Below are 15,673 nucleotides of genomic sequence, written 5' to 3' on the forward strand. Positions count from 1 at the left end.
ACATGGAAGGCCTTTGTTTCAAGTAAGTCAGACTATACTTCTTCTGGTGTGTGTGTGGTGTGTGGTGTGTGTGTGTGTGTGTGTGTGTGTGTGTGTGTGTGTGTGTTCCCTGCCTCAGTCTCTTGGTAAGTTAATTTCTTGACTCCTACTCTCAAGAGCTGGTAATCAGCCTGTGGATCTGAAAATGCTAAGCATGGGTTCTACCTTTGAGCCCCAGTTTATTTCTCCTAAGAGCACATACACCCAAGTTTAGTCTGAGATGTCATATTCTAAATTAGTATAAAGAAAACTGAATTTATTAGGTCATATTCTATAAAATAGAAATGTTAACACTCCAAAGAGATTATGAGTCGGTCTGTCTATAACTATGTCTATATTGTTATAAGCATAAAGTTGCCAAAATGAGGCAAATATTTTAAGATTTTCATATACACATATATTAGTTATTAGAGTTGCAACCCAGAACAATCTTGACAGGCATTTTCCTTCAGGGAAGGCAGCAACTCACCAAAGTCTAATATGTCTTAATAACCACATGTGCTACACAGGCATGGCCAAAATAATCCCCTCAGCAAGTTGTTGGGAGCTTAAAAAGTTTTTTTTTCAGTATTTATTTATTTATTTTTATTTTATTTTATTACACATGTATAAGACAAACTACATACAGCAGGGAGAACCATGTGACAATCATGAGAATAATGAGTTCTATACATGTTACATTCATAGTGACTTGGCCATCTGCATATTGAAGACAAGATAGTATAGTTTTACAACCAAGCTTAAAAAGTTTTAAAGGATGATAAACTAAAATAACATATCCAAATGTCAAGCTGAAAGATGTCACAAGATGAGGCCCCTTCCCCCTACCCTCAGGGTCTCTCAAACTTGTGTCCTTTCTTAGTCTCCCAGGTGCTGAAGTTAAAGGTGTGCTGTGCTCTGATTTCAAATTCTTTGTCTTCTAATTTCAAAAATCTAAAATCCCATAAGCACCTTTAACTCACTCGCCCAACACAAAGAGATCATGACTAAGAAAGCCAAATTATCATCTCTTCCCCCTCCTAAGCAAAATAATTATATAACTGAAAGGACTCTTGCAATAGGCAACAAACTACTGCCATCTTCTTCCTCAAGAATGAAGGTAGGAGGCCAAAGACTTTGGAGCACTCAATCCTGAGCGGGATGCCTGCGTTAAGCTCCTCCCCTAAAGGCTCATGGATCTCTACAGAGAGGAGGTGGATAGATCATAGATCATAGGAGCCAAAGGTGATACATGACTCCAAAGAGACAATGTCTTCCAAACACAACAGTACAGGTACACGTGAACTCATGGAGACTGTGGCAGAACACAAAGGACCTGCACAAGTTCAGGCCAGACAGGGTTCCAGCACCGAGAGAGGGAAGTAGACATAGGAATCCTACCCTAACCAAGAAGCTATCTGCAAATGACAGACACAGACTAAGGGGGAAAATCAGTTTTCTCCAATGTAGTATCACTAGGTACATCACACACACTCCAGGACAGACTCCATGCCCAGGAGTAGCTGTCCAACACAAAACAATCTCCACACTTTGTTTGTTTTGCTTGTATGAACTTTTTGTGATCTTATACATACTTAACCTTTGGTCTTTTTTGTTTGTTTTTTTGTTTTGAGAGAGAGAAATGGAAGGACACACAAAGATTAGTGGGTAGGGAGGGAGGTGGGGAGAATACAAGGATCAAAGAATAAGCAAAACATATTGTATAAAATATTTTTTGTAAGGAAAAAATCCTTTGGCTCACTAACATTGCTTTTTTTGCTCTGTAAATAATTTTTTGTTTTTGCTTCCTAATGCCTTGAGAGTGATTTCAAATCACTGGTACTAAACCACAAAATGCTCATGATCCGAACAGGTTGGCTCCCCCACACCCTCACAGGTCCTGTCAATTACAAGAATGCTCTCTTTCACTGGAACAGAACAATCTTTTCATGGTGAAACATAGCAACACATGCTAGTTTATATCTAACAATTGTAGAAATAAACTGAAAAAATTAAGAATGGCCTCAGTATAATAAGTAGTGAAGCAAAGGGGGCCAGAGAAACACCAATGGCATTTCTAGCCACACTACCATCAACCATAACACATGGACACACACACACACTCACACACACACACCCTCACACCCTCACACACACACACACCCTCACACACACTCACACACACACACACACACACACACCCTCACACACACTCACACACACACACACACACACTCACACACACACACACACCCTCACACACACTCACATACACACACACACTCACACACTCACACACCCTCACACACACATACCTGCACTGTTTACAAATTTTGCTTCAGTTAATTCTCACAATAATGTTAATATGTTCATTCATGTGTGTAAATGTATGAAGCATGTACATGTGTGCTTGTTGGTATGTGCCCATGGCACAAAGGCAGAGGACACAGGCCATGCTTTTGAGTATTGGTCTTCCTGTACGAGCAGTCTAGCTGCGTGCAGGCTAGGCAGCCCAGCTCCTGTCTCGACCGCCCATCTCCCTGTAGGGGCACACTGGGACTACAGATGCGGCTCTGCCATGTGCTGCTTCTACCTGGGGTCTGGGAGTCTGTACTCAGGTTGTCAGGCTTGTGTGGCAAGCACACTTGCCCACAGAGTCACTTTCCCAGCTCCAGGTGCTAAATCTTATTCTTCAACTGATTAATGAAAACAACAACAACAACAACTCACAACATTAAGATGTACAACTGGTATCTAAGAGAACAAGGTCTAAGAAGCAGAGATAAGACTTGGACCGAAATCTTGTCTTTGAAAGCCTGCTCTTTCCAAAGGTTACGCTGCCTCAGTATCGGTATCAGGAATAGAGATGGCGCAGAGAAGGAGGCTTTTAATCTTGTTTCAAAGTCCATGCTTTCCTTTCCTAAGAAACAGGCTGCCTTTCCCTAAACCAGGTGAGAGAAAGCACAGTGCTCATAATTTAGTTGTCACGATTAGGGCTTAGCACCTCAGTTTCCCTATCCCCTGGCTTCCACCCTCATGGGGAGGAGTTTTGGGTTTTTTGATGGTCGAATGCACCTGTGTTTTGACTGTTCCACAGAGTGATTTAAGGACAGCTGCTTTCTTTAACACTTTCAGTGCTATTTATTCTAGTTTTTAGCCCTTCCTTTAGCAGCTGTTTGGGAATTCAGCTGCTAGTGGCTGTTGCTGCGTCCCCCTGGGCTACCCCTGCTATCTTCTCATCAGCTTTTCTGTACACACTTCCAACACTGCTCACATGGTACGCTCTCAGTATCAATCTTGTCTGGGGTTTGCTGGCCTTGCTGGACTGTAGGTATCTGCTTTTATTAATTCTGACATTTTCAGGCCTTATCCCTTTCATGCATTGCGTCTCCCTCATTCTCACTATAACTTCCTCCTAAAAATCTGATTACAAGCCGAGGGCTTCGGAGACGCCACGTCTCCTGCATTTCTTTCCATCCTCTCAGCTCCTAGTGCCGTGTTCTGTGTCAGCTCTGCTCTTCAATCTTGTGTTCACTAAAGTTTTCCACTAGGTCCAACCTACTGAGCTAATCACCTGATGAGCTTTTAATTTCACCTGCTCCATTGTTTCCTTTCCATAAATCAGTTCTAATTGGTTTATTCTCAGTTCTGCATGACTTCTTTTAACAGTGCCATCTTAAAAATTCAATCTCATCTCCCTACACATTTAAGCTACAACGGCCGTGACTCTGGACAAGCATACCGAAGCTCAACAGCACACCTGCTGTTTACTTCTGACTTATTTCCTTGGGTGGCCTAGCAACTGGCCTGCGTCTGTGAGAAGAGTGTTTCAGACTGAGTTCATGTTTTTCTATTAGAGATTCGCATGGGCATTTGCTAGGCAGGCTGGGAAATCAGTAGTGAGAGACTAGTTCTTGGTTTGAGGTTTCTGGGATCACACAAGTAATATGCTAAAGTTCTCATCTTGATTTGAATTGGTAAGCAGCCTATCTGAATTCCCAGGTGGGACAGACTGAATGGTTAGAAAAGGCCTGACAACACTAATACATAGCTAAGTAATATGGAACCCGAGCTGTCTCAGGAAAAACCTCCAGCACCCACGCAAGCATGGTCTGAGGCTGGCTTTCAGGCATGAACACGCATAGACATAGCTGGCCAATGTCCTTTTAATATGAGCTCAAAATCCCCAATGGATAACTTACTAACTACCCTCAAAAGTAAATGTTTCCTAGAGGTAGTAGAATGCTTGTCTAGCATACGCAAGGCCCTGGGCTCAATCCTCAGTACTGCAATAAAATAAAATACAGTCCGCATAGGCAGCCATGGTGGTGCACACATGTAATCCCAGCACTCAGGAGACAGACCCTGAAGAATAGCTACAAATCTGAGGTAAGCCTACTCTACATAGCAGGCCCCTGTCTCTAAAATGAAACCAAAAGAAGAAAAAAGACATGTAATCTGTAAAGAGACACACTGCTCTCCACTAAGAAGCCTAAAACCCTCTTTTCTAGCCATCCAGTCAACAACCTGCTTCTTCCCTCCATCTGCTAAGAATCCTCTGCTACCACCTGAGTGGGAGAGAAATCTAGGCAGAAGAGCTCCTGCCTTCCTTGCTGAGCTGTAAGTACAATAAAGATTTTCTTTTAATAAAAACCAAGTTTCACAATATTGGCTTCAACACACACCAGAAGACATGCCCTCACTGCTATAAGGGCTGTGGCCAGACTCAGAGGAAAATTCTTTCTTCTCCTTCATCACTTTATTTAAAATGTCAAAAAGCCGGGTGCAGTGGTGCACACCTGTAATCCCAGCACTCTGGGAGACAGAGGCAAGCAGATCTTTGTGAGTTCAAGGCCAGCCTGGTCTAAAAAGGAAGTCCAGGACAGCCAAGGCTACACAGAGAAAGCCTGCCTCAAAACAACAAAAAAACCAAACCCAATTAAGAAATGGGTTTCAGATCTAAACAGAGAATTCTCAACAGAGGAATAGAATGGCTGAGAAACACTTGGACATGTAATGAAAAAATCAAACACATAATCTGTACCACTGGGATAAACATTAGTCTGCCTTTGTTCTGTGAAATCTGAATAAATAAAGAAGCACCTGGTTGCAAGTCAGTCAGCACCGCCAAAGCCTGATTGCTAGTTGGTCAGAGCTTCGAGATTCCCCTGACCATGCCTGACTCCTCCCTCCTCTTGCTGATTCCTTTACCAGCTCTGAGGACCGCATTGTCAGCAAGGACCCTCGGACCCTGGGCCTAGAAGGCCCCCCAGGAAGGCCCTCAGCAGTCAATATCAAATATTCTATTTTTCTTTTCTACATTTTAGTGTGTATGTGTATGCACATTCTTGCATGTGTGGGTATGGGGGGACACTGTGTGTGCATGCATGTGGAGGCCAGTAAAACTGGGAGAAATACAGTGATTTCTTAATTCCTATTCATTAAGATCCAATTTTATTTTTAAAAAGCACCCTGTGTTTCACATACCTTTAGAAACAGTAGGCTTCACAGCCATCCTGCCAACCAGGCATTCTTTCAGCATGGATTCATAATTGACCCAACGGTGAACCTAGCAGGGGAGACGAATGGCCGACAGACATCATGGCTCTACCTCCACAGAGCAGTCTTACCTTACCATGAGCAGAGCTAACACTTCATGCCCTGCTCTGAAGCAGATTCAATTAGCCAGAAACAGGCAGAGACTGTTTAGAACAGTACTCTCCATGTGTTAGCCACAGACCTCTGGGTGTTTCTGACACTGTCAGGTGGCCATGAGATGCCAACAATTCCAACAGAACACTCAGATCTAATTCACCATTTTTATTCCTTTGCATGTGCTGTGCAATTAAAGGCCTCCCAGCCTGGGGGAGAGGGATTAGTATTTAAGAATATCCTTCACAATGTGTGAGAATTACTGTCATTTTCTTCCTGTGTGATAAAACAGAAAATTCTAACTCAGGCTGGTCTAAAACTCAAACTGCACTTTAACTCACAGCCATCCTCCTGCCTCAACTTCCTGAGTGATGGCATTACAGGTGTGCATCACTATGCCAGCAGCATAACACTGTTTAAATTGGCAAAGTCCTAAAACAATGTAAATGTTCAATTGTAAAAAGATCAGTAAAGAAAACCACAACGTTCCAAAGCATCAGTAAAGGAAAACCATTTATATGACTCATTATCAGTCACAGTACATTACCCAAACATTAAAATAATTAGGTCAGATCTTAATAATCCTGAGGAACTAAATAACACTAAATAGCAAATACATTACAAAATGGACATGTACTAATATTAATAGAAACTGAAATTTTATTTGTAATTACTTACAGTGCACCCACTGCTGTGCAAATCCCTGCCTTTGGAAGTGTGAAAATGGGGGTAATTTAAGCAAACAGATTAAAAAAAAAAACAGATATTCAAGGAGGCAAGGGTATAGGGTTTGTCAACCACAGTACTCTAAACCAGCAGGCACTTAAGAATGCCTTATCTAACTGCCTCCAAGAGGTATGGTTCCACACAGTAACAAAGACCGGATGTACAACTACCTCCCCAAGAAGAAAGAGCAAGAACACTATATGCTAACTAAAAAAAATTAATTTAATTTAAAAACTAAGTAATTTGTAACAGCAGATTGTTCCTTCTCCCACTGACAGCGTTTTCCCCAAGTCAATTACCATCATTACTAAAATAAATCAAGATGAATGCAAGTCTTGTTAGCCGAGGAGACAAAGTGCATACCACGTACTTGAAGCCATCTCTGGAATTTTAATAAAGTGATTTAAGAAACCACAGGAACAGCTGCTACCTGTGAACACCTGCCTACATTTCATAGTCCAAGCCCACCCACCTCAAGCGAATGCAAGCATTTTCTTCCTTCAAAGGTTTCACTGCTAAATCCAGGCACGCAATGCTCTGACAACTTACAGCAACTTACCTCATTAAAAAGGTCCGTTCCATCCGCTCCTGCTGCTCTCATGAGTTCGTCCTCCCCACCAGGATGATACTCCATATATGGGCTGACATTGTAAACAAGCCCTGTCCCAAAGCAAGGAGAAACAATAAAATGAACTTCCTAAGAATTAGGAGACCTATAAATATAAGTTCCAATAAATCGCTCCCAACATTCCATTTAGGTGTTCTTTACCTGCCCCCCATCCCCACCCACCACCCCCCGCCCCCAAATATCAAGACCTGTAAAGACTGAAATGTACTGTTCTTGCAAGCTAGCTAATTACCCTGTCAGTTTCCTGGTCTCTTATAAATAACATGGGACTTTTTGGTTAAGACAAGAACGTTTCAATGCTTACATCAGTAGCTGTAACTAGAAAAGCAGCGTTTGCATCAGCTCCTTGGCTCCCGAGTCCGGCAGAGCTATGTGAAGGGGCCCACTGAGACCTGCACACTCCTGTTCCTCCAGGAGAGGAGCCTTAGCCTTAGGAAACTCGGGTCCCTCCTAAAAGCCAGTGAGAGTGCCTCCTGATGAGAAGGGCAGATCTCTTCTTGCTGAGTTAGATGTCCAGTAAGGCCGAGCAACGAGGAGCACCCAGGCCTGCTCTGTACAGAAGGCCTGCCTCATCTCTGCAGTTGTCTGAGGAATAGAGGCTTTCAGACCTTTGTCTTTTCATCTTCCCCAAACATTTGTTTAATCTATTCATTCATTCAAGTTCATTTTCATCTTAAAAAAAAAAAAAAAAGAGGAAAAGGGAACAAAGCAGAAAATGCTGACTGGAGGCTTCCTCAAGGAAGCAAGCTTTCTGCATCTGTAAAAATAACTCAAAGGCGCAACAAGCAACAAGAACTGATTTTTTTTTTTTAATCTCAAACTGATTCCTCATTTAGGAAGACTTCCCTACATTTAAATAACTCCACAGGATGAAAAATGTTCAATCGATATACTAATCTTGGAGGGAAGATTAGTTACTAATTAGGAAGGAAACCAGTCAGTCTCCTTTGATACAGAGACTTACGCCCAACCTGTCTTGACTGAGAAAATAGCAGCAGATCTGGGTACCCCATTGCCTATTACATAGAAATAAATGCTGTTTGTGGACAGCCTGAGTCTCCTTTTCTGTTGCTCTGATAAAATACCCTGACAAAAGCAACTCAAGAGAGAAAGTTAAATCTGGCTCACAATTCCAAGTTACAGCCCATCGCTGCAGGGAAGGCAAGACAGCAAGGCCCCGATGCAAACGGTCATGTCACATCAGTCAGGAGCAGAGAGCAGCGGGCTGACGCATGGAGGCCTGTGCTCAGCTTGCTCTCCCCTGTAAACTCAGTTCAGGGCTCAGCCCACAAAATGGTGCTTCCCACTTTCAGGGTGGTTCTTCTCAACTCAATTAACCTATTAAGACAGACAGACAGACAGACAGACAGACAGACAGACAGACAGACAGACACACACACACACACACACACACACACACACACACACACACACACACACATACACGAGGCCAACCTAATCTAGACAACTCATCATTGAGACTCCCTTCCCAGGGAATTCTATATCGTGCCAAGTCAACAATCAAAACTACCAAGAGCCTGGAGAGATGAGTTATCAATTAGGAGCACATGTTGCTCTTGCAGGGGACCCAGGTTCAGAGACAGAAACCACCCTCAACACTGCCCAGGTAGCCAAGAACCTGATACTAGATAGGCCATGGACCTACCGGAAAACCAATACTATTATTCCGCTAAAGGGATGTAGCAATAAAATGCCTGATGGCATTCTGTTATACTCATAGATCAGCAACCTGCTCAGCCATCACTAGAGAGCCTTCCTCCTGCAGTAAATAGAAACAAACGGAGACCCACAGCTGGACAATGGGCAGAGAGTAAGACATCTTAGAGGGGACATCATCCCCTTAAGTGGGATGTCTCCATCAAATCCTCTCCTCAGGGCTTAGGGAACCCAGGAGAAGAGGATGCAGAATGATAGACAATCCAGTGAGGTAGCAGACACCACAGAATCAAGGCCTTCTAGACACAAGAGGACTGATCCACATATGAACTCACAGAGACGGTGGCAGCATGCACAGGGCCTGCATAAGTCTAAGCCAGATGCGGTCCCAGTGCTGCGAGGGGAAGTTACCACAAACCCCCATCTCTAACCCAGAGACTATCTCTAACTGATAACGACCTACAAAGGAAAAACGCAATCTCTAATGCAGTCTCACTGGGTACACAAACCACACTTACAGGCAGGCCCCATGCCCAGCAGTAGATGCCAACACAAAATGAACTCAATGGTATTTTTGGCAGTTTTTGTCTCACACTGCTTTGTCTGGGCACTTTTTTTTTAAACTTTAAAGATCTTTGTTTATATATTATGGTTTATAAGTTTGTTTATGTGGAAATGTGGGAATGTGTGTGTCTCAAGGTCTATATGTATTTAATGCTTTTCCTTTGGTTCTTTGTTTGTTTGTTTTGTCCTATTCTGTTTTTACTTTATCTTGTTCTTATTGTTGTTGTTTATGTTTATTATTATGTTAGATGCCTGTTTATATTCTAATAAGAGAAAGAGCACGGATTTGGGTAGGTAGGGAAATAGAGAGGATCTGGAAGGAGTTATGGCAGGATAAATATATTATATGGAAAATAATACTTTCAATTAAAAAAGATAAACTAAAACCAGGAGACATTATTCTATAAAAGGAAGATGCTCTCCTCATTCTGTCAAGAATGAGGAATCCTTGTAAGATGACACTGCCTACATAATGGGTATCATAATTTAGCAATATACAAAAACATTCTTTCAGTAGCAGTCCCATTTCTCCTCCGCAGACAACAAAAACCATTCTGTCTGATAGGCTTGCTTATTCTGGACATTTCACTCCAGTGCAGTCATATGAAACAGAGTTTCTTATGACTTCTTTCTTCTACTTATCATGTCTGCAAGGTTCATCCACACTATTGCAACCGTAGAAATGTTTTGGTGTTATGGCTACAGAATACGCCATGTGGATAATTCACATTTGGTTTACCCACTCATCACTAGATGCGCATGCAGATTGTATTCTATGTATGAGTCATGTGGACACACATGATTTCACTAACCATAGACATACACATCTAGGAGAAAATGCAATAGGTCATGTGGTGTTATACTTTGGATTCTGAATGTCCCTTAAAGATCTGTGTGGAATGCCTGGCACTAGCCCATGGTGCTCCTGGCAGGTAGTGTATGCTCTTTCAGTCGGCTGGGCCTAGTGGAAGGAACTAGCTCTTTAAGGAAGACCCAGCCCCTCCTGTCTGTCTGTCTGTCTACCTCTTGGCTATGAGGTGAGCAGTTTCCCCTGCCATGTACTCTCACCATCACATAACGCCTTGCCACAGGCACCAAAGCCTCCGAGCCTGAAACCTTTGAAAGCACTGGCCGAATGAAATCTTTCTTAAAAGTTGTTTATCTTGGATAGTTTGCTAGTGAGAGTAGTTATTCATACACACAGTTTTCTATGCTTGGTGATTTGAATATTGGAGGGATTTTTAAGACCAAAAAGTCTGACACTACTCACATAAGTAAAAGGAAACATATTAAAAACTGAATTTTGGTTTAAATATTCAAACAATGTATTTACTGTCTATCACGTATATACCAAGTATTATGTCATTCCCCCCCTCTCAATGGCAATTTTGAATGTCCTAGTGTTCAAAGCTTGGTTTGTAGTCATATCTCAAACTCTCTAGAGACAGGAAGTGCCTTTAGCAACCTGCAGAACCTGAATCAGGCCACCCTATCTCAGATGATAGATTCCAGACTGCTGCACACTCCTCCACAATCTCACACCCAGATCTATGTGACAGTGTCTTCAGACAGTCCCATGTCACACCCAAGTGACACCTATGTCTATTCGCCCACCTCCCAGCTGAAGCTGCTGCAGTGTCTCGGGTTGATAACTAACCATGCACATGGGGCCCAGTGGCTCAGCACCACGTGCTGGGGCACATGTCCATGACTGGAGATTTTTGCGTCTTCTGCATTCTCTCCTTAAGTCACAGAGTCTCTTGGTGGAGCCAAGGGTTGTAGAGCAAGCTCAAGTCAGACACTTCTGGTGGTCCCAGGGAAAACTTTTCCAAGTAAAACTGAAATACTATGCTTGTTTAAAATTCTTGTTCTTTCATAAATGTGGAGTTTTCTGGAAGCTATGTGGACATGTGATATGAGACCGGAACACAACAATATACATGAGCTGTCATCTATTAAGCTATACATTAGAGATAGTTACCAAAGTAGAAACTTATGTACTTGTATATATTTTTTACTTAGAAGTTCTTTTCATAAACACAGGTGCTACTTATAACATATACCAGTTCTATTACCTTTATTATGTTAATTTTAAATATTCTTTATGTTTCCTAATTTTAATTCATGGTAATGTTAAGAGCTCATGCACAAACCCTTTTAATATTCTCAGTAGTTGTTAAAAGATCAAGGGGATTTCAAAACCCCAAAAAAGTCTCAAAGCACTCAGGTAAGTAAAATTAAATATATTAAAAACTAATTTTTTGTTTTAACATTCAAATAAATTATTATTATTATTATATTAATTCAATAAACGTATTTAATATCTTTTAATATCTGTCATGTATGTAGCAAGTATTATATGCTATTATAGATAACATTTTCACTTACTTAAAATTTTTACCATTGTTAATTATGTTGGCCCTAAAACCTATAACGGGAAAAGATATGTTCACATGGCGTAATTCACCATTTTTCAACTACACAGATTAGAGTTTCTCTAAGCTTTAGAGTCTAAGGCCTGTGGCGACTTCGCCATCTTGTGTTCACTAAAGAAACTGCACTACACTTTCCTTTTCCTTGCCTACAATTGCTTATCTAGTTCTCCTAATGTCTGCTATGTGCTTTGAAGTTTTGTTACCACACATCAACATGGTGTTCCTAATGTGTGTGATGTATGCAGTTGTTAGCAAGAGTGCGTACATGGAAGCATGTGCATGTGCATGCATGTACATGTGTGTAGATGCCAGGTTGACTTCAGCTGTCTCCTTATGCTTTGAGACAGTGTCTCTCATTGAATCTAAAGCTCATCAACTCTAGACATGCACATGTATATACACATAAATATGCACACATGCATACAACACACACACACACACACACACGGTTTCCTTTAGAGTCTCAGAGACCATTTTTCTAACAGGATTCAATCACAAGGCTCTGGGATGGGCAATTATTGCATATACTGGGTGCCCCTGAAAATTTAAACTGTATCACTTTGGTGTTAAATTTCTTGGCAAACATGTGCTTCCTTTCCAAAGGAATGCAACATAGGGATGCTACAAAAAGATTTCCATTCCAGAAACTCCCTGTCTTCTGCATCAAAATGTAAGAGGTTATAAGGAAGAATACTCTCCAAATCAAGAACAATATTACTTATGATCCAGTAAGGCAATTTTTGTTACCTGAGTCTGAAATGCAACCTGACTCAGAGCCTGCGTGCATTTCCCCAGGTGAGGAAATATTTCTGAAATATTTAGCATATACCTCTTATGCATATCCAACAGTCATCTTTCTTGTTGTGTTTCTTAAGTTCTTCTTCAGTTACTTCAATTATCCCGCCTTTCAATCCTGTTAAGTCCTTTCCACTTTTGGTCAGTCGGATCCAATCCATAAGACTTCTGCCCTGTTTTAAAGGTACCTAAAGAATGGAAAACAGGAATTACATCTGATTCCAACTTGGCCTCCTCCTTCTATTTGATGTTGGACAAGTTTAGTCCTTTTATTCTCCCTTTAAGAGAAATCCTGGGAGGCTGAGATAGAAACATGGCAAGTTTGAGGCCATCCTGGACCGCACAGTAAGATCCCATCTCAAAGAAAAATAAATGAATAAAATGAATAAAAAAATGAATTAAATGAATTAAAAAAATGAAACCCAACAACTTTACCAATTCTCTCATCTTTGTGTGTTGGGGGTGGGAGGGATAACAAAAGTGTTCTAATGTATTAGATGTTTGCTTTATATACTGTTTTCAACAAGGAAGGTCCTGCCATGCAGCAGCTCAGGCTGGTCACAGAACTGGCAGCCATCAATCCTCCCTGGTACAAGAATTATAAAAGTAAGCTGGCATACCTGGCTTTTTCTTTCTTTAATTTGTTTTTAAAATGTTTATTTTCTTTGACTTTTTTTTTTAACTTTTAGTTAATTTAGTTAATTTTTGTTTTTTTTTTTATTACAGGGAGGGGACCTTTTCATCTAGTTCAAGGTGTCCAGGAAATTCAGATGCCTAGAATTTTAAACAAAATATTTAAGATCCCTGACTATGAGATAGGACTCAGAAACTTTGTCTCACAAATTTTCCTCATGAGGGTATTATGGTATAGCGGCACAGTGCTGAATCTAAAGTCCAAAAGCTAGAACGTCCAGGTCCTAGCTCTGTTGCTAATTATGTTATTGTTGCCAATTTGAACCAAATTGAGCCTTTTCTGAATTATCAATACAAACAAGAAATCAGAAATTACTGTGCAACCACATTTCTACAACCCCACTGATAAAGTACATCAAGCACAGGAAAATACTAGCCCTGCTCGCAAGGGTGTGCAGGCAGAGGAAGCCCTCAGATGACACAAGCACAGTGCAGCCATGTCAAGGACTTGGTTAAGCCTTCTTCTAGTCTTGAGTGTGAACACTGACAGTGCATGTAGAAACTGTCAACCACAGCTTCCTCTTCTGGACGACTGCTCCCTACAGAGACCTTCTACTAAGGTAAGCTAAACCCGTCTCAGTGGTTGCCTGAAACCAAGCACAGTCAATGGGCACCATTGTTGTTCTTCTTGTTTAATGCATGTATTTTATTTTTTCCTTCACAATTCATAGGAAGTTGGGTTTACTAAGGTATTAGTGTCTGCAGCATGATTTTTTTTTCTTACTAAGAACTCTCTCATTTCCACTTACAGGAAGTAGTATTTCATGGCTTCTCTTTGGAATTGGAGAATTTCCAGTATTGTTACTCCAGCACCTGGGCCATTACTAAGTAAATTAATGGTGGCTTAAAGACAAGCATTTGCATTTTTAACTACCTATTTGGTGATGAAAAAGGTGGCTATTGGGTAATTAAGGGACGGGGCAGTATGGTCACCTCAGACACAGGATAAGGGAACTCACACTGTTGACTATGGGTAACAGAAAACATGGGACATGAAACCATGAACTGGGGGAAGACTACCGTGTTCAAAATTGCGTACCTTGCATAAAATAATCTACAACTTCCTACAGGATTTAATAACAGCATGCTGTGAGCTCTGTTTTCTTTTACAAATACATTTTCAAGGTTTTAATGTGAGAGAGTGGATGGTCAAAATGTGCTCCCCCCCAAAAATACATGTAATAAACTCACTCTCCAAGGTGGGGCCCACTGGGAGGTGTTTCAGGCATGAGAGCTAATGTTAATTATAAATGGGTGCTGGCAGTTGGTCTGGTGCACTGCGCATTCAGATGCTGATTTCTGTGACCCAGATCTGGTTGCAATCTGGCCCTGGGCATTGTCATTTCAATTATCAATGCTGTGTAAACCTGCTCTCCAATTATCTCTGATTGGTGAATAAAGTTGACGAAATCATATAGCTGGGTCAGAGAGGACAGGAGGCAGGGCTTCTATTCCCAGTCTGGGTGTCTCAGGTAGGGACCATGAGAGAGAGGAGAAGAAACGGGGGAAGAAAGAAGTAGAGAGAAAGAATGTGGCCATGAGGATTGACCTACGGGAGAAGCAGACCAGGCAGGACCAACATGGCAAGTAACTGTGAGCACATGGATGGGAAATAGCAAGACTAGCATACAAGGGTTAGAATAGATCATTATCAGCCCAGTTGTAGAGCCTGAAGCTTGTTAATAAAACTAGTAGATCTCTGTGTCATTTATTTGGCAGCTAGAATGAGTAAATAGAAAGGCCGCTCCCCACCCCCTCCAATTATTCCATATGTTTTCAAATGGGTTTAAAGCTGTAAGTTCTGTTGTGTTCTCTAGTGCCCTATGATGCCTTCCACCACGTTCTACCAAATAAGCCCTGGCCAGATATGAGCTTCTTTACACTCCCCTTATAATAAACAAATCTGTCCTTTATTCAGTGTCCACGCTCAGGTATTCTCTTCCAGTGGCTCAAAGTGTCCTAACACAAAGGTGCACTAGTATTTTAGTTAGTTAAGATACTCTAGTGGAAATTTCCAAGACGACTTGTATTGAACAGGGCCACTCCTTACGTCTGTCCATCTGGCTCACTATCAAGTACCAAGAGACTAGCACTGCACATGCGTGCACACTCGAGGACGTCTGTATAACTCACTTCCTGGAGTCACATCTGTTTTAGGCATTCATTTACCCCCAAAATAAACAGGTCAGTATCTCTGGGGCACGCCCCATCATCTATCTCCCTCTGCACTGTTCTGACCATTCTGTAATCCCCCAGGGCAGTTAATCTTTCGGAAATGTCACTCAGATCATAGGTTTCCCTTCTACGTTGGCTCCTTATACTAAGGTCTATTAGTCAGACCCTTCATAATCTGGTCACAGTTTGCATTACTATCCATGTTTTAGCCTCAACCTTCTATCAAATGCTTTGGCCTAATGGGAATAGATTCCCCATTGCTATCAAGCACTTGCTCACAGTATTTTCTCCAATCTAACTCCACCCCCCC

The 15,673-nt window shown here is 41.6% G+C and overlaps 1 protein-coding gene across 4 annotated transcripts in view; it reads right to left on the reverse strand.

Moving 5' to 3' along the window:
• LOC311582165 (cytochrome b5 reductase 4) overlaps positions 1-15,673 on the reverse strand; it is a 62,765-nt gene that overhangs the window by 38,738 nt on the left and 8,354 nt on the right. For all 4 annotated transcript variants that reach the window (XM_084754968.1, XM_084754967.1, XM_084754966.1 and 1 more), the window contains exons 2-4: positions 12,530-12,683; positions 6,956-7,056; positions 5,506-5,587 (exon numbers count right to left, since the gene is read on the reverse strand). In XM_084754968.1, the coding sequence (XP_084611094.1) occupies positions 5,506-5,587; positions 6,956-7,056; positions 12,530-12,656 (310 nt within the window). In that variant the 5' untranslated portion in view covers positions 12,657-12,683. The remainder of the gene's footprint in view (positions 1-5,505; positions 5,588-6,955; positions 7,057-12,529; positions 12,684-15,673) is intronic.

Source organism: Acomys minous, assembly GCF_964271855.1.
Source record: "Acomys minous genome assembly, chromosome: 13".
Lineage (NCBI taxonomy): Eukaryota > Metazoa > Chordata > Mammalia > Rodentia > Muridae > Acomys > Acomys minous.